Source organism: Barbus barbus, assembly GCF_936440315.1.
Source record: "Barbus barbus genome assembly, chromosome: 15".
Classification (NCBI taxonomy): Eukaryota; Metazoa; Chordata; class Actinopteri; order Cypriniformes; family Cyprinidae; genus Barbus; species Barbus barbus.
In genome coordinates, this window is record NC_136743.1 from 10176218 (window position 1) to 10194956 (window position 18739).

Here is an 18739-nt window from a genome sequence, read left to right on the forward strand (position 1 = left end):
AGGAGCACACAGCTGAAACTTGGCCCCATGAATGCACTTCCCATCTGGGATTTAATTACCATGTGAATTGTGCCACATGACAAGATTTAGGAGTCTGCAGGTAAGGATGCGTATCATTATTCTTTGATCAGACATGTCAGAGGTAACTTTATGAATGTTTGAGTTTTACGAAACAGCAATTAATTGAATCTACATATGAGTAAAATAAGAAAAACTCCTTGAGGTTGACACAAGAGCCATTCAGTTTGCATAAGGGTCCTGATCACACTGTCAGGGTTTATTTTGACTGTATATTATCCTGCTTAATACATGACTATACCCACCAAATAAATTAATATGCGTTAATTATTAATTTGAGATTAATCATTCTAATGTGAGCAGAATGTCCAGGAAAAGTAATCAAGCTGTGTTTGTGCAAATGAGAGACTGACTAGTCATTATCCAACTTATTATATGACTATTTAACAATGCACATTAAAAATATTGATTTGAGTTAAAATACTTTATTGTACTTGTAGAGGCTAAAGAGACATGAGAACCACTCTTTTCCCAGAAAAGTGGACAATTATGCAATGTTGCACAGGTGTTTGACCAATCGTAATGAAGGGTTCAAGAGTGATGTGTCAGTCTATCAATAATACAACACAAAAGACTGTAGTAAAATGTCAGTATTTATTGCAATAACTCGTTTGGTAAGTATACAATTAGGGCTGGGTGTCGAGTACGATACTTTTTAGGCACCGACCGAATTGCCTAGATACCACCGAGTATCGAAAAACGCCTTGTCGTTCGGTACCAAATTTCGATACCTAAGGAGTTAATCTCATCAACGTCAGTGAGTCAATAAACCTGCAGTACTAGGTGTGTTCGACTAGACACGGCGGATGCGCAGATTGATCAGTGTTTGACAATGTGCGGTTTTGTTTATCACACAGACTGAAGTGCGCGTGACGCTCGCGGTGATTTCAGCGTCTGCCCTCTTGCTAAATGAGGACATAAACACATGAACAACATCTCCAGACCTGCTCTGAGTCAGTTCATGAGCATTTTACCATTTGATTTGAGTAAAACTAGCGTCATATCATCTACTCTACACACAGAACTGTAAAGGTATTTACGGCAACCCGTCAAAATAAAAGTTTGGTTTAACTTGGAAGACACTGCGGCAGAAATATATTAATATTGTTCAGTAGACAGTACATACTGCGACTATAGCCTACTATCAAAATTATTAAAACATTTTTTTTTTTTTAGTAATGATCACACAACATTTCCATGTTTAAATTTTAATAGTAAATCCCCTTTGTTTGCCTAAATAAATACAAACTTTGATTTTCAATAATTTAAAGATTAATTAAATAAATTTTTTATGCCTTCATTTGAAAACCAGATACAGAACTCAGAATTTCTGAGGAAAAATAAAACATTTCATAAGGCTATTTTTAGAATAAATTTGAATAAAGTTGTTTTTATGCATTCAAATAATTAGACCTAGTACACCATAATTTAATAACAATAAAACATATGGTGAAAGAAAATAAAACACCCACTTATGGGGTGGATAAAATTTTTAAATTTCTTGAAGTGTTTAACAACCTAGAATGAATAGAAATGATAATTTTTGTCTGAGCTATGCGGTTTTAACACGCACTAGGGTAAATGTAACCTAACGGATGTGTAAACCGAAAACTATTTGAACTTTCTTAAAATGATTTGCACTGATTTATTGTTGGATATATTTTGTTCCTTTGTGCAGTGGCTGAGGAGATGAGGTTTTGAGTCTGTATAAATGTCAACAAGCTGAAAAAATAGTTTTTTGAGATAATGTAATCTTGTTAAAACTGATTTCATAAAATTGCCATCGAAAAAAGTATTGTTCAGGAACCGGTATCGAACTCAAGGTATCGGTATCGAAAATTTTTGAACGATACCCAGCCCTATATACAATCATACTCAACAGGGTTAATTAATCCCTTTCATGTTAAAAACAGTATCTTAATATATCAGTACTTTTATACATTTGTTTTCATTTTAGAAAACAGTTGTGACATTACTAATTCTGCTCATGAATTGTGCATTAATTGTCTTCCAGACTCAGCTACTGGAATCAGTGCTTTACACGTTTGTAAAAATGGAAATTGCAGTAATTTTAGAAACAACATTTAAAAAAAATAAAATAAAATGACAAGATTAAAAAAAATAGACAATGTCTCTTCACTGATACATATTAGATTTGTCCACTGCCAAGGCTCAGCATGGAACGAGGCACTCTAATGAATGAAGGAGTGAATACAGACAGCCAGGACACATAGGGCACCTGGGAAATTAGGAACTTCAGAGAGGTGTAATCCATAACACTGCGACCTGAAATAACAAGGAGCACATAAAAAACCCTGTGTAGGATTTCATTCTGTAACATCTCAATCTAATCATCTAATTATGTTTATCATAACTGGAAAACTATTGCTTCTGCATAAACATTTGTTACTGTACCATCAACATCCTTGAGTCCATAGCGGCGAGCGAGGTCACAGGTCATCAACACTTGCCCGGACATTGACATTAGACTTTTATCTGTTTATCACCAAGAAGCAGAAAATATGTCATCTAGAGCCTCAAGACTCTAATTTCTCACCAATTACTTTCATTGTAATTCATAACCATGTTAACGTCAGTCTTTAAAAAAAATCCAACCTTTGGCCAGCTCAACTATGCATCGTCCACTAAACTCTGTCGTCTCACCCTTATTAAATATTTCCTTAAACTGAGAAAGATAGATTGTAAATATTTAGGAAGATAAGTTCTATTTTTTTCCATGAACTTAAAAAGCAAAATGTTTAAGGGCTGGGACCAATAAAAAGACTTACTTTTGGATCAAATCCTGGAGGAGCCTCATCATGAGATGTATACTGATTAATTAACTCAGTCTGAACGGCCCCTGGCCAGAGGCTTACAGAAACCACACCTTTCTTCTTCAGCTCTATTGCCATGTCTGCTGCCATTCTGTCACACTGAAGAAAGGAACCGGATGAAAGTTGGAGCATAAATAAGTGCATTGAAAATAATGAAGGAATAGTCTACAAACAGAAAGAATGAATGTGGAATTCTGTGCTGCTGAAATGATATACTGGAAATGACTTTAGATACAAAATCTGTAATGCTGTGTGCACGGACTCACTGCAGCTTTGCCGACCCCATAGGATACATTAAAGAGATAGCGCAGACCACCCATGGATGATATGAACACAATCAAGCCTTTGCCCTGCGCCACCATCATCCGTGCAGCATACACCGAGCAGAAATAGTGACCCCTGTGAAAACAGTGACCATAATCTCTGAAATGGCTCTGAAAGGCTAAAGAAAATGAATTGCTATGAATATTTTCAATTATCCAGCCTATAATAATCACAGCTTTTTCTATTTAATTCAATTAGTTTTTTTATAGGGTCAAATAAGTAAGTTTCATGTGGTTAGGTACTCAAAGTTGTCATGCACTACCATTCAAAAGTTTGATTTAAGAAATTCAAATATTTAAACAATGAAAAAGAAAGTTTAAGAAAATTAATACTTTTATTCATATATACATTTTAAAATCTATTAAAAAAATATATATATATTAGGGGCCAAGCACCATACTTAGGCATCTATTGAATCTGTTAGGATTCTTCTTCCTATGGCAGCCCAACCGCTTGCGGGAAAGTTGTGAACTTTGGCACACTCATAGAGGATAGTGTCAATACTAATCACAGCAAATTTGAAGCCTTTAACTCAAACTCTTTAGTGCCACCACTTGTCCAAAGTTGCAATCATGTTTATGCTAATAACTTTTGAAATGATTCGGGGTATTGAGACCAAACTTTGTGTGTGTTATAACAAGCATGACCTGAGGCTACCTGCAGTGTTTTGGCACTGTGCCACCTAGTAGTCAGGAGATACGAAAAATGCATATTTTTGCTTAATAACTTCACAATGGTTTGGCCAAAAATCACAAAACTGGTCTCTTTAGATTCGGTGCATCATGCCGAGTCGAATCAATGAGTCTATTGTAATGAGACTGGTATTAATAGATTCCTTGGGTTATGCTGAGAACAGTGATACCAATGTTGCTGTAGTCAGCCAAACTTCCAGTCCGCCAGTCCACATGCTTTTTCGAACTCCTCCTAAACCGTTGGTCCGATTTTCACCAAATTTGACTCAGATCATCTTCAGACCGTGCTGGTAAAAAGTTATGGATTTTGTGTCTATAGACTAAACTATTTTCGCATACCACAGCAACGAATTTGAGGCGTGATGCCAAAATGACACTTGAGGCTGTATCTCTGCAATGCTTTTGCATATTGACACCAAACTTTGTGTGTACCATTGTCAACTCACACAGAACACACCATATCGATTTGATAATAGCTCCACTTATTGGTCAAACGTGATAAGACAATAAACCATATTACTAGAGGTTTATATATGATTTTTCAGGCGTTTTGACTAAAATACTCCTAAAATGGCTTCAGTTACTGATTTCTGCAGTTGGGCTGATGCTCCATGCTATGCTTAGCTCCTCATTTTGCCTCTGGAGTGCTTGGCCCCGTAATTGCTGCTTGCAGCTATATTTTAAAATTGTAATATTACGTTCACAATATTACTGTTTTACTATATTTTCTCAAATAAATGCAGCCTTGGTGAGCATAAGAGACGTCTTTAAAAACAATCCCTCTTAGATGTGATAAGAAGTCTTCAAATTCATTTAAAAATATTTGTGTGTACATCTCTGCATAATATGTATGCCACTTGGAGTCATCTCCAGATTTATACTGTACCTAAGTCCAGTGTTGTTGATGGTGTCCCAAACATCTGGATCCACCTCCCAGAAATTCTTGTTCATGTTGTCAAAAATAGCCTAAGACACAGACATAAACACAACAATAGTAAAACGGTTATTTTATGAAACTTTCAAAAGTAAGAATAATTAAAATTCAGAAAAACTGCATATTTGTTCCATAGTTAGATGTGACTGACCTGTACGCCCGCATAGGCATTATTCACCAATAAGTCAAGTCTGCCATTTTGCTCACGCCGGACACGTTCAAACAGCTCTTTGATTTCATCCTCTTTAGATGAGTCACAGACCACTGGGAGACACCGGCCACCTCTCTCTGTCACCTGTTATCATGAAAATAAAAGAAGCATGAAATCAATATCACCTTCCCCAAGTTGAGGGCTATTAATTATACAATCAGGAGCCAGTTCCCACACCTCAGCTGCTGTCTCCTTCAGAGTTTTCTCCTGTCGACCAGTGATGTACACTGTAGCACCTGCCTCAGATAACTGAAGGGCAATACCTCTTCCAATTCCTCTGGAAGCACCAGTCACCACACAGATCCATCCTGATAGTGCCATCTGACAAGCAAACACACACAAACACAAATTGATGCCAGTAATAACAATGTCTGATCTTTAGAATTAGATCATTGAACTGGTTCACACAATCAGTATAAACGGTTTGGGTGGTTCTCAAGTCATTAGCTCACTGAAAAAAAAAAAAAACAAACTGGCAAGATTTGAGTCCCATCCCAAATTGGGTATGCTACTATGATTTTATGGTTTTTATATATATATTATTATTATTTTTTTTTTTATATGATAGCATTTTCTTAAAACATGAAAAACGCGATGACGTAATAACGTAACAACGCAAAGAACCGAATCATTTTGTAATCGGTTCTATAAAACTGTTCCTAAAGAACCGATTCGTGGAAATGACTCTAGTCACTTAAACAAGTGAGCAAAAAAAGCCTGTCATCCTGTGGTCACATTTATCCATTGCAACCTTCTTCACGACGACATTTAATTGGTCAAGTGTTTTTTTTTGTTTTTTTTTTATATTTTGCAAGTAACATTTTTAGTTTGAAAACATACTTTAAGGTACATTATATTACAAGGTATATTACAGGTACAAGGTATATTTGGATTTTAACAATGTGTAAGAACAAGCAACCTATTGCGAGGGATTGAAAGTATCAAACAAACATAAGTTATATATACCAACAAGATAAAATAAATGAAGATAAAGAACAATAACAAATATATAAAATCTAAATAATGAAATACATAGATAATAATAGCAAATAAATAAATAAAACAACAACTTGTTTACTTTTCGTTTTGACTCAAGTAGGGAGTGTAATGTATCTCTGTTCACAGACGAATCAATAATCTTATTTAAAAGGAGTACGTGCTATACATCATCCAAATTATTTACCTAAGCGTGCAGATGGAAACGTAAACTTGAAAAACTTGTGCCTCTCGTGTTACACATTTGATTTGTTTTGTATCTGATTAATGTGATGGATAGAAGATATTACTGCCGTATGATATTACAATGAAAAACCTACTTGCGACCGTCATTTACATGTTGTAACGCAACACGTACCTGTTCAACGCCGCGGTTAACCCTCCGATGGATGGTAATTGTCTCTAAGAAACTCTTGCCTAGACTTTAAAGGTGTGGAGAAATAGACAGTCATGTTTATGGCCCTTCTTCCCACTCCCGTAATACGTCTAATATAAAGCCCATGCGTTTTGCGAATGTAAACGATGCTTTTAAAACACATGACATCAGCAACCCAATGAACACGAGTATGCTAAATGGGTTCCCAGCAAAAACCCAGGCCAGTGCAATAAATCTGATAATAACAATGGTCATTTCGTTGCATTAAATTGACATGGCCCTGCAGCAGCATCACTTCCCCAATAGTGGTAATCACTGAATTGTTTAGTCATTACATTTACCTAGCAGAATTTGGCTATATGATTGTGGGGGACTTGGTCACCAAAGGACCTTGGATACATTGTGTACTTTGCCATTCATCAATCCAGCTAACCTTTGTGCTAAATCTACTTTGATGCCTCTGCAGAGTCACCACTGCTTGCATCAAACCCTTATTTGAGAATTAAAAACCAAAGTCCACAACATGCCACCATTCGCAAGGCCACTGGTCCTTTCATTTTTAATAGTTTGTAGCATCACATATAGTCTCCCAGTAACACCTTCTTGCTGTTTTTAAGGTGCACTGTGTTTCCCTCACAATGATAAAGCCTTAATAAAAAGGTAGAGGTTTAATTTCAGTAATAATAACTAAGTGGCAAACCACATTCAGAGAAATGTCGATTGGTCTGTTCAGTGACAAGCATCATCATTTGAGCAAATGGACTGCCAGATGCCTCACTGTCATATATCTTGTTACAGTATACACCACCAAATAATCAGTCTTTTAAAGTCTTTGATTATATCTTCATCAGTAGCTGATACTCAAAACATTGGTGACTTGCATGATCAGAATGACTGTGTTTTTTGTTCTGTTTTGTTTTTTGCAACCCCAATAATACCAAATTGTGGATGCTCTGATGTCCTAAAATATTAAAAGTTTTATTATAAATGTAAAAAAATTGACATTTGAGTAGTATTTGATCTCAAAATGCTAAAATATTTCAGATTTCTGTTTTCCATTTTTTTAAAACATGTTTGGTTAACTGTTCAGGAATTTGCATTGCAAAAAAAAGTGACCATGGCATTGACATTTGCCACACTCAAAACTACCATGTTATCAACAAGCTCAGGGCTGGGTGTGCGTTACACACATATTTTCCTCTTGTGCAATGTGAATTATTCTTGCAGTGAAGATCACTGTCAGTATTATGGAAATGAGATTACTTTTTTTTCTGATACAAATAGTAAATATACTGAAAAGTTTATTTTTTTTGATGCCCAGACATCGTGGCTTATATATACTGGGAGTCTTCTTATTTTTAATTTAATCGTTTTTAATTAGCAGCAGTAGCAAGAAATTAATGACAATTTTACAGCCAGCTAAATCTGGCCCTGGGTCATGTCATATATATATATATATATATATATATATATATATATATATATATATATATATATATATATATATATATAATATATAATATACACTTGTAGTATATACTTGAATGAATATACAGTTACACTATTGTTCAAACACTTGGGGCTGATAAGATTTTAACTTTTTTTAAAGAAGTCTCTTATGCATCAATTTGATCTAAAATACTGTAAAATGCTAATACTGTAAAATATTATTACAATTGAAAATTGTATGGTGAAAGTTGTTATGAGTTCTGGCAACAATAATCCTCTGATGAATCGTGCAATTAGTGTAGTCCAGACACTACTGGAATTTTAATCAGCGCTTTGTTTCTTTGTAAAAATAGGCATTACAATAATCTTAGAAAGAACTTTATTTATTTCAAATAATGACAGGATTACCAAAAATAGCCACAGTCTTGGAACCGAGACGTGTTAGAATTTGCCAAGGCTCAGCATGGAACGAGGCACTCTGATGAATGAAGGAGTAAATACGGACAGCCAGGACACATAGGGCACCTGGGAAATGAGGAACTTCAGAGAGGTGTAGTCCATAACACTGCGACCTGAAATAACAAGGAGCACATAAAAAATGTATAGGATTTCATTTTGGAACATCTACATGTAAGTATCTTTGATCATAACAGGAAGCACCATCACTCCTACATAAACATCTGTCACCGTACCATCAACATCCTTGAATCCATAGCGGCGAGCGAGCTCACAGGTCATCAACACTTGCCCAGTCATTGACATCAGATTGACATCTGTTTGTCACCAAGAAGCAGAAAGTAACACATCAGCAAGGGCCTCCAGACAAATAAGAATAATTCATAAACCCTTTTCCCTTTAAATGAATTGTTCATTAAAAAAAGTTGTTATCATTTACTCACTTCTTTTGTTAAACATAAAAGAAGGCACTTGAACAATGTTGGTAACTAAACAGCTTCTGGTAGCCATTGACTTCCATAGTATTTTTTTCTATACTATGGAAGTCAGTGGTTACCAGCAACTGTTTGATACCAGCATTCTTCAAAATATTTTCTTTTGTGTTTAACTCTTACAGGTTTTGAACAACTTGTAAATGATAACAGAATTTTCATTTTTGGGTGAACTATTCCTTTAAGTACTCATTCGGTCTTTTAAAAAATCCAACCTTTGGCCAGTTCAACTATGCATCGTCCACTACACTCCGTCGTTTCACCCTTGCTGAACATTTCCTTGAACTGAGAAAGATAAACAGTAATCAGATATTAAGGAAAATGTATTTGTATCATAATCACACCTGTTCTTCATGAACTTACAAAGCAATGATGATGATACAAATAAAAATGGCTTACTTTTGGATCAAATCCTGGAGGAGCCTCATCACAAGATATATACTGATTAATTAACTCCGTCTGAACGGCCCCTGGCCAGAGGCTTACAGAAACCACACCTTTCTTCTTCAGCTCTATTGCCATATCCGCTGCCATTCTGTCACACTGAAGAACCAAAAGAAAGTTTAAAGCATAAATGAACAATGAATATGAATAAAGGAATAGTCTATGAACAAACTAAAAATGGAAGTGGCCTTCTGTGCAACTGAAATGAACAATCTTTCAAATGTTACACTGAAAATGACTTTAGATTCAGAATCTGTAATGCTGTGTGCACGGACTCACTGCAGCTTTGCCGACCCCATAGGATACATTAAAGAGATAGCGCAGACCACCCATGGATGATATGAACACAATCAAGCCTTTGCCCTGCGCCACCATCATCCGTGCAGCATACACCGAGCAGAAATAGTGACCCCTGTGAAAACAGTGACCATAATCTCTGAAATGGCTCTGAAAGATTAAAATTAATTTCAATAAATATTTTCAATTATCCAGCCTTTAATCACAGCTTTTTTCTTCAATTAAATAATTTTATTAATTGTGCAGCTCAGCTTTACAGGGTCAAATAAGTCAAAAATTGATGTGACACTGATATTTAGGTAATGAGGTTGTCATACGCAATTGATTTAAATATTCAGGGTCAGAATGATTTTTTTAAAAGAAATTAATACTTTTATTCATGTATATATCTTAAATTATATTAAAATAGAAAGTTATTTGATTTCACAATATTACTGTTTTTCTGTATTTGTATCAAATAAATGTAGTCTAATAAATGGCAAAAAGTTTTTAAATTTATTCAGAATTATTTATTTTTACATATCTTTCTTCATAAAATGTAACTGTCATTCGGAGTCCCTTCCAGATTTGTACTTTACTGTACCTGAGTCCAGTGTTGTTGATTGTGTCCCAAATACCTGGATCCACCTCCCAGAACTTTTTGTTCAAGTTGTTCATAATAGCCTAACACACAGACATAAACACAACACAATAGTAAATGATGTATAGAAAAACTGCATATTTGTTCCATAGTTAGATGTGACTGACCTGTACGCCCGCATAGGCATTATTCACCAATAAGTCAAGTCTGCCATTTTGCTCACGCCGGACACGTTCAAACAGCTCTTTGATTTCATCCTCTTTAGATGAGTCACAGACCACTGGGAGACACCGGCCACCTCTCTCTGTCACCTGTTATCATGAAAATAAAAGAAGCATGAAATCAATATCACCTTCCCCAAGTTGAGGGCTATTAATTATACAATCAGGAGCCAGTTCCCACACCTCAGCTGCTGTCTCCTTCAGAGTTTTCTCCTGTCGACCAGTGATGTACACTGTAGCACCCGCCTCAGATAACTGAAGGGCAATACCTCTTCCAATTCCTCTGGAAGCACCAGTCACCACACAGATCCATCCTGATAGTGCCATCTGACAAGCAAACATACACAAATTGATGCCAGTAATAACAATGTCTGATCTTTAGAATTAGATTATTGAATTGGTTTACACTGTTTAAATTATTTGTTTAAAAATCGACCCAAATGGTTCTTAAGTCAACAACTCACTGAAAATGGCCAGATTGCAAGCCCTGTCCCAAAAAGGGGTACTTAACATGCACTTGCAGTCTTGCAGACTTACAATGGCTGAAATGCTATTTTGCTTAAAAACAGCAATATATGTGTACATATTATTGGAACGTTTTAGTAATATGCCAAGCTAGGAAGTCAAGAGACATGTGATGTATAATGCAGTAAAGAACTCGCTGAATCATTTTGTAATTGGTTCTTCACAACAAAACATTTTTAAAAATGCAAATATTGCATCAGACTTGTCATTATTTGGCTTTGACCTTTGTTCCTTTCACTTATGTGATTTTGTGATGTTTTCCACATTAAATGAAAAGATTAAATGGATAAGATGTATGTGTCTGGGCCAGGGCCATAGCTGGGGTATGTGGGGTCCCGGTGCAGTTTGTGGCTGTGGGCCCCTAATTGCCACCACCTTTCTCTCTGCTAACGACAGGCCTGGCTTAGAACAGAAGCATGCTTAATGGACTGCAATGTGTTGTTAACTAAGTATTGGGTTATGAGTTTGGTTATCATTTGCTCAACCAATTATATTTTGCTGATAACATATTTGCTTTTTAAAAAAAAGAGTGGAATGGGTGGGGGGTTATCGAGAGTAGACACCCACAGAGTCCCAAAATACAATGAAGCGGTGAGAAATAAAAGCCCGTCACCCTGTGATCACATATCCACAGCAATCTTCTTCACATTAGCCTACATATGTTTCCATGCAAAGTTGTGAATGTATGCGGAAGATTTATACATCGCATAATAAACCAAGTAAGGTTCCGTTTCCATCCCGAGGGTTCTAGAGAACACAAGTCGTCACTTCCTGGGAAACTGGCGCAAAGTATCAACAATAAAAACAAAAGCTGTTGCAAGTGTGGCACTTGTTTCCATCATAAACAACTTTATTGCGCATGCGTACGAAACACAATAACAAATGCTGTCTTGCGGGCGCCTGATGTTTGGTAACGCAATTGTATGAGACAGCTCTCTGCGGCACTTATATCAAATCTAGGTTCAGGCAAGTCAGAATGACTAAACAACTTTTGAGATGGTTTGCGAGGAGACTGGTGGGATGCAGTTATTTAGTCAAGTCAACTGTGCTCTGTACAGGTATGAGTTTTTGTTTCGCATTGGGAAATCTGTAAATGTTTCCTTCGTAGTTCACCCGCGTCATTTCTTATAGGATAAAAACGGTCCGACACAATCGAGCGAATAGGTTCTTTTTGTGCGCATTTTTAGAATTTATGTCGTCGTCCATCCAACGTTTTTATGCGATATCCCCAAATCCGCACAAAAATAGGTTGGTAACAAACACACATAAGACATAACTAATGATATTTAATTGGCACAGAATGAAATTTATGCAACAGCGATGCATCATCACAGTTATTTACCAAAGCGTCATGCAGATTGAAACGTAAACTTGAATATCTTCGACACATGCGTATGTGTTTTATGAGATTAATATAAGATATAAGATATAATATAAATGAAAGGCTAATGAAAAACCTGCGTAACACATAGGCTACCTGATAAACACTGCGGTTAAACCTCCGATGAACTGTGTTGTCTCTCCGGAACTGGATTGAATCAGGAAACGACAGGCAAAGTTTGGTGAAATGATATGTATTTCTTTCAGATAAGACAGTTCTGTTTATGGCCAGCCTCCTATTCCCGTAATACGTCTAATATAAAGTCAATTCGTTTTGTAATGTGCTTATAAAAACTTAATTAAACCATATGAAATCACCAACCCCATGAATACAAATGTACGCTAATACTACCTTTTTTCATTTGTTCATCTTTAGTTTATAATTACACAGAGAGGGTAATCCAAGGCCTTGATTAAACATGTTGGTTACAGCAAGGTAAAGTTAGCTCTTCCTCAGTTCTGCCAACTAGCCTACTGTTTAATGGACTAAATTGGTTTGAGGATCTGCAGTGTCACACAATATGATTCTACTTTTCCCTATAGTAGACATTTTTTTACTGGTTTTCTTTCCAGGTACTTTTTTCCATTTTTATTGAAAGACACATAGAAAGGAGTGACATTCATGCCAAAAGTGACATTCAGATACTTTTCTGCCTACTGTTTTTTTTTATTTTTTTTATACTATGTATTCAGACATACTACTCTTCTGGCGTACTGCTTTTTGCATAGAAGTAGCATATTCATAACCAGTGAATGGACCAGTAACACAGCAAAAACCAAGATCTCCTCAAGAGCACAATATATATCTGATGACAATGGTCATTTCATTGCATTAAAATGACAGCATGGCCCAACAACAACATCACTGCCCATATAGTGGTGGTAATCACTGAATTATTCAATCACTGCATTTACTCAGCAGAGCTTTGGTTTATGAGCACTTGGGCACCAAAGGACCTTGGCCACAATAACATATTGTTTACTTTCCATCCATCAGTCCAGATAACCTTTGTGCTAAATATACTTTGATGCCTCTCTGCAGAGTCAGCTTACATGTTACCAATTAAAAACATGTCCGAATACATGAATAACCAAGGGCCTCACATTTCCATTTTTAATAGTTTGTAGCATCACATAGTCTCCCAGTAACCCCCTTTCTTTGCTCTTTCTTTGTACAGTACACGTCATTGGGTATAGCTGCCAAATAGTTTTTAGTACTAATTAATGCACTCTCACACAGATGAAGCCTAAATAAAAAGATAGAGGTTTAATCTCAGTAATAAAAACTAAGCAGTAAACTATGTTTAGTGTGACATACATCATCATTTGAGCGATACTGGCAGAGGCCTCACTGTCATATATCTTGCTCTTACAGTACACACCAAACAATCAATTAATGGGCTTAGAAGAAGCTGTTTATTAATCGCCTTTCATAGCCAAACCTCAAACATAAAATGTATAGCCTACTTTTAAAGTCAAGAAAGCCTTTGAACACATCTTCATCACTAGCTGATACTCAAAAAATTCACTCTAAAAAAATGGTGCTATATAGCACTAAAAGTGGTTATTTGGCTCGTAATCATAGGGGAACCACTTTTTCAGTGGTTTTTCAGCGGTTTTTCTCCGGTTCTTTGGCATGACTGAGGTGCTATATAGCACCGCTACCATATACAGAACCTGTTAAGCTCCTGTATGTTTCTTCAGTGGTTCTTTGGGATGATTAAGGTGCTATATAGCACCACTGCCATACAAAGAACCTGTTAAGCCCCTAGGTTCTTTATGGGCCAAAGAACCACTGTTGGTGCTGTTTAGCACCATTTTTGTTGAAGAAATACAATGCAATATGGCACCTCATATGGTTCTACATAGCACTTTGACAAAGGTGCTGAAATTAAACCGCTTTACCATTACATTTACAAACAGTTATGGCAATGTTGTAGCCAGCTACGTTAATTTATCTTTGTGGCATATTTAAAACAGCAGCATGTAAAACACATGTAAAATGTAATGACAGTGCAGATTAAAAATGAATAAACGGCAAAAAAAAAAAACAATAAACATTTGCATCAGTTGGTCTAAAACACTTTCTCTGGCACTAGGTCATTCTTCTTGTCAAGTTCTGTCTTAGTGTAGTTCTGACTAACTCCTTATAATATGATCTAAGTCAGAGTGTTCTTTCGGCATGAGATGTAAAATAACCATGTAAAAGTGACCGTTGGGCAATAACGGACTGGTGTGCTCTTCATATATAAAGCACACAGTCTCATGAGCTCCAGTGTTACTGTGAGATTACTTTCACACACAGTAATGAGGTAGATAGAGAATCTCCACATTTGTTTTTTCTTTGTGTCAGTTTACCTTCTGACACAGGCTGAATGTGGTAAGAACAGCATTGCTTTGATGGCTCTGTTTGTCCTCTTTCTGACAAGAGAAGAAATGATTGTATGACATGATATTTGATTGTGATTTAGGTCCTGTGGATGCAGCCTCAGCTAGGAGTGATGAAGAAGATGCTCAGATTATGGTAGGTTTCATGTACATTTCATTGTGGTAAGTTTACGACATATTTTTTTCAGATATGACTACTTGTAGTCATATTTCTGTATTTAAATTGTAATGTCTTTCACAGTGAAAAAACTCAGTATGAACACGGTCTAAAGTGAATTTTTCTATACATTTTAGGCACATAGGGATTTCACAAGATAAAGAAGAGCCATAGGGGTGTGGCTGTTTTTTAATCTATGTTGTTTTGTGTGTGTGTTTTTCACATATCATTTTAATTTTACATGCATGCACTGTTAAATGTACTTAATGTTGTTTTTAAATTAATTTCCATTATCTCTCTCTGTAATCTACTAAGGACTGCTCAGGTATGTGAATTGTATTTTTCTTTACTATATTTTATTCAGAACCATTTTAATCATATGTGATCCTGGACCACAAAACCAGTCATGGGTAAACTTGTAGCAATAGCCAACAATACATTGTATGGATCAAAAATATCAATTTTTCTTTTATGCCAAAAATCATTAGTGTAGTAAGTAAAGATTATGTTCCATGAAGTGTTTTTGTAAATTTCCTACCGTAAATATATAAAAACTTAATTTTTGATGAATAATATGCATTGCTAAGGACTTAATGTCGACAACTTTAAAGGCGATTTTCTCACTACGTTCATCATCTTTACTTTAGGCCTCCGGAAAGATCTTGATGAGATGACGATTAAATGTAGGGATTCTTATAAAGTGGTAAAGAACAATATTGATGGTGAGTCAAACCATCTTCATTCTACACAAATCTCAAAGTATATACAGTATCTCACAGAAGTGAGTACACCCCTCACGTTTTTGTAAATATTTTATTATATTTTTTCATGTGACAACTCTGAAGAAATGACACTTTGCTACAATGTAAAGTAGTGAGTGTACAGCTTGTATAACAGTGTAAATTTACTGTCCCCTCAAAATAACTCAACACACAGCCATTAATGTCTAAACCGCTGGCCACAAAAGTGAGTACACCCCTAAGTGAAAATGTCCTACCTACCTAGGACTTCTCTATCTACCTCAGTACTTGGTTCCAAAAATCTGGAGAGAAAGGGCTTGGATTGGGTGAGTTCAACCAGTCAACTAGCAATGCCAAGATCATGGGTTTGGTTCTCAGGGAACACATTAACTGATGAAATGTATAGCTTGCCATTGTTAAAAGTGTCTTCCAAATGTGTTAATGTTAATCTTTTTCTTTTATACAGCCTTGAAAATAATGTCTATAAATTAATCAATGTCTAAACTAAAACAAGCACAATACAAATGCAAGAGGAATATGCAAAGGAAATAAATGGTAAGTCAATCTTCAGTGCATCATTATCAGAAGATTGTTGATTATTTGTTTGAGTAATAGTGAAACAAAGACTACTAAACAGATATTCTTGTTGTTGGCCAGGACTAAAGAATCAAATAAAGAACAAAGAAAAAGAGATTTTGCTGTTGCAGGCTAACTGTGAACTGTCAGATAAGCTAAGTAAGTAAATGTGAAAAGGCACCAAAGAATATTTTAGAAAGTGATTTTGCCCATCAGTTTACGGGATAGTCATACCACAAATTTCAGTTTTGTGTCTTTTATTTCAGTCAAACAGCTGAACAATCTGAATGATGACTTGAAGAAACTCAAAGAGGAGAAAAATAAAGCACTGCAGAATGCAAAAGAAGAAATTGACGGTACGGCCACACTGTCTAAACACCAAAGACATGTGCTTGAGTAATTATCAAGTTCACTGTTCCAATACTATACAATATCTTTAAGATTGCTGGCGTGATTAGATGTGTCGGTCTTGATAAATATATGAAAAAGCAACGATCAGCATGTGAGAAACAAACTGCCAAAAGTGCCAGGATGACATCTTTAACCCCAAATTTGACCCATTATACCAAGGTAGAATCAATTTGACCATTTCTTTTTCTTCTTTACTAACTGCATTTTTGTGGTCGGGTTTATAAGAGAAATTGCAAAAAAAAAAAAAAGCGCTTACTGAAAAGGATTGGGACCTGAGGGAGAAAAATGAAGTCATTGCTGCATTGAAAAATCAACAGGACAATACGAAGGGCGAGCTTAAAAAAGTAAAGAACAAAAACAGAGGTCAGTGAAAAGGTCATCCTCTGCTTAAAATCAGAGGAATATTTGGTTCACAAATGGGAAAATTCAGAGTGTTGTCAATCATATTTGTTACAGATAAAATGTAATGATGCTAGAAATTACACAATGTTACTCAATATGAACTTTTTTTTTTTTTGTCTAGAGCTACAGACAGAGCTTAAAACAAAGGACCAGCAATATGTATATCACTTATCCTGACTACCAGGACAAAAACAGTTATGTGAATTTAGTGTTTTGTCATGTCATTACATTGTTTAGAGCATAAGGAAAAATTATATTTTAAACATATGTTAGGCCTCTGTAGAGGACATTGGGACTTTAAAAAGTCCCGTTTTAAAAAAAGAAAAAGAAAAGGCAAAAACAGTGGCATTTTTGTTTTAATCACAAATCAGTTTTCATTTTTTATACCAAACTTTATATAAAGATGATTCTCAACTGTGTTATGAAAGATATTTTTAAAAACCCTTTTTTTCTTTATGCAAAATGTGTGTAAAATGGACATAAACAAGTTTTTCCATTATATACAATGTATCTATAAACTGTATTTAATTTGCATATTAATGTGTTTTTGGGGCAACATAGAATGAACAAATAAGTACAATAATGAGAGTAATAATTAGCAAGATTTTCACACTATTGAAATATGGAATATTGATGTATATTGTTTTCTCTATTCAGTCATTTGTGTCTCCCAAAATGTGTAATAAACATACTTCAAGTCCTGGTGTCCTCTACTGTGGACATGTATGAAATCGATGTCCTGTTTCATAACAGAAGGTCATATTTTGATTTGAAACCTCATAACATTTTCCTAAGATGTTTATTTATGACAAACTACTTGAAAATTAGTCAGATTCAAATGATACTTACAATTTTAAATGTTACACTTGATCACTAAATTAATGTCAGCCATTTTTAAAGACCAAGAGGGAGTGGTCATGGAGAAACATCCAATCATTTGGTATCTCTGAAAAGCCCTGAATGTGCTCTGTACAGGACATCCCGACTTAAAACTGTGACATGTAACGTCTCAGAGAAATCGCTAAAACATAAGGTCCTCTACAGAGGACAAAACTCCATAGCTGGTAGTCAGTAGCATATGCATACAGTAATTTAATTATTTCTTGCCCTTTGTTTTAGTTCACAAGCAGAAGCAACTCGAAAAGGAACTACAAAAAATTACAGGGGAGAAAAATGAATTACAAGAAGAAATCTCTGGTATGACAATAGTCAAAATACCACCGCAGCAAAAACACAATCTCCACTTCATGATAGAGTTTACATGTCCAGTATTTTGTACTTGCTTTTACATTGCCCAATCAGAAGATGTAAATGTGCTCTGCAGCTTTATATTTTATAATGTGATTTATTATATTGTATTCAAAACTCAAATTGTTCATTTGAAATTTTTCTAAGCCTAATAATGTTTTTTTATCCCTTTTATCAGATCTAGAAAAGACATTGGAAGCAAAAAAACAAGAACTTGCAAAGAAGGACCAGAAACTCCAGGAGAAGGACAAAGTTGTTACACTGCAAAAGAAAAATGCTGATACAAAGGCCCAGCTTAAAGAAGAGAAAAAGAAAAAAACTGTTTGTGGGGTGCAGTAATCTTTCAGTATAGTGAACAATGCAAATTAAATTTGAGTGGGAGGGAGGGTGGTGATGGCGCAGTGGATAAGACACATGCCTTTGGTGTGAGAGACCCGGGTTTGAATCCACTGTGAGACACCAATGTGTCCCTGAGCAAGACACTTAACCCCCTAATTGCTCCAGAGGCGTGCGACCTCTGACATATATA

General features: G+C 35.6%; 2 protein-coding genes and 1 long non-coding RNA gene across 3 annotated transcripts; 1 reads left to right on the forward strand and 2 right to left on the reverse strand.

The window, feature by feature from the left end:
- Positions 1 to 657: 657 nt before the first annotated feature.
- On the reverse strand, positions 658 to 6551 carry LOC306881730 (dehydrogenase/reductase SDR family member 1-like). The gene is made up of 9 exons (XM_079435968.1): positions 6428 to 6551; positions 5251 to 5394; positions 5014 to 5157; positions 4815 to 4894; positions 3179 to 3311; positions 2868 to 3011; positions 2695 to 2764; positions 2494 to 2574; positions 658 to 2364 (listed from the first exon to the last, which is right to left on the reverse strand). The coding sequence occupies exons 2-9, from the start codon at positions 5392 to 5394 to the stop codon at positions 2228 to 2230; spliced, it is 933 nt and encodes a 310-aa protein (XP_079292094.1). The 5' UTR covers positions 6428 to 6551; the 3' UTR covers positions 658 to 2227.
- Positions 6552 to 8255: 1704 nt separating this feature from the next.
- Positions 8256 to 12533, reverse strand: LOC306881731 (dehydrogenase/reductase SDR family member 1-like). Its single transcript, XM_079435969.1, has 9 exons — positions 12386 to 12533; positions 10567 to 10710; positions 10330 to 10473; positions 10166 to 10245; positions 9565 to 9697; positions 9241 to 9384; positions 9057 to 9126; positions 8587 to 8667; positions 8256 to 8466 (listed from the first exon to the last, which is right to left on the reverse strand). The coding sequence occupies exons 2-9, from the start codon at positions 10708 to 10710 to the stop codon at positions 8336 to 8338; spliced, it is 927 nt and encodes a 308-aa protein (XP_079292095.1). The 5' UTR covers positions 12386 to 12533; the 3' UTR covers positions 8256 to 8335.
- A 4305-nt stretch (positions 12534 to 16838) lies between these two features.
- Positions 16839 to 18503, forward strand: LOC306881066. Its single transcript, XR_013785121.1, has 4 exons — positions 16839 to 16923; positions 17084 to 17156; positions 18082 to 18159; positions 18389 to 18503. It is a non-coding gene; the product is annotated as an uncharacterized lncRNA (long non-coding RNA).
- Positions 18504 to 18739: the final 236 nt, after the last annotated feature.

Excerpts from the sequence above, each read along its gene's own strand:
- LOC306881730 (XM_079435968.1), bottom strand. The coding sequence starts at position 5,394 with ATGGCACTATCAGGATGGATCTGTGTGGTGACTGGTGCTTCCAGAGGA. Across the intron at positions 5,158-5,250 it reads TGAAGGAGACAGCAGCTGAG|GTGACAGAGAGAGGTGGCCG; the intron begins GTGTGGGAACTG and ends TCATGATAACAG. Across the intron at positions 2,365-2,493 it reads TGGACTCAAGGATGTTGATG|GTCGCAGTGTTATGGATTAC; the intron begins GTACAGTAACAA and ends TTGTTATTTCAG.
- LOC306881731 (XM_079435969.1), bottom strand. The coding sequence starts at position 10,710 with ATGGCACTATCAGGATGGATCTGTGTGGTGACTGGTGCTTCCAGAGGA. Across the intron at positions 10,246-10,329 it reads ATGCCTATGCGGGCGTACAG|GCTATTATGAACAACTTGAA; the intron begins GTCAGTCACATC and ends TCTGTGTGTTAG. Across the intron at positions 8,668-9,056 it reads CATAGTTGAACTGGCCAAAG|ATGTCAATCTGATGTCAATG; the intron begins GTTGGATTTTTT and ends GGTGACAAACAG.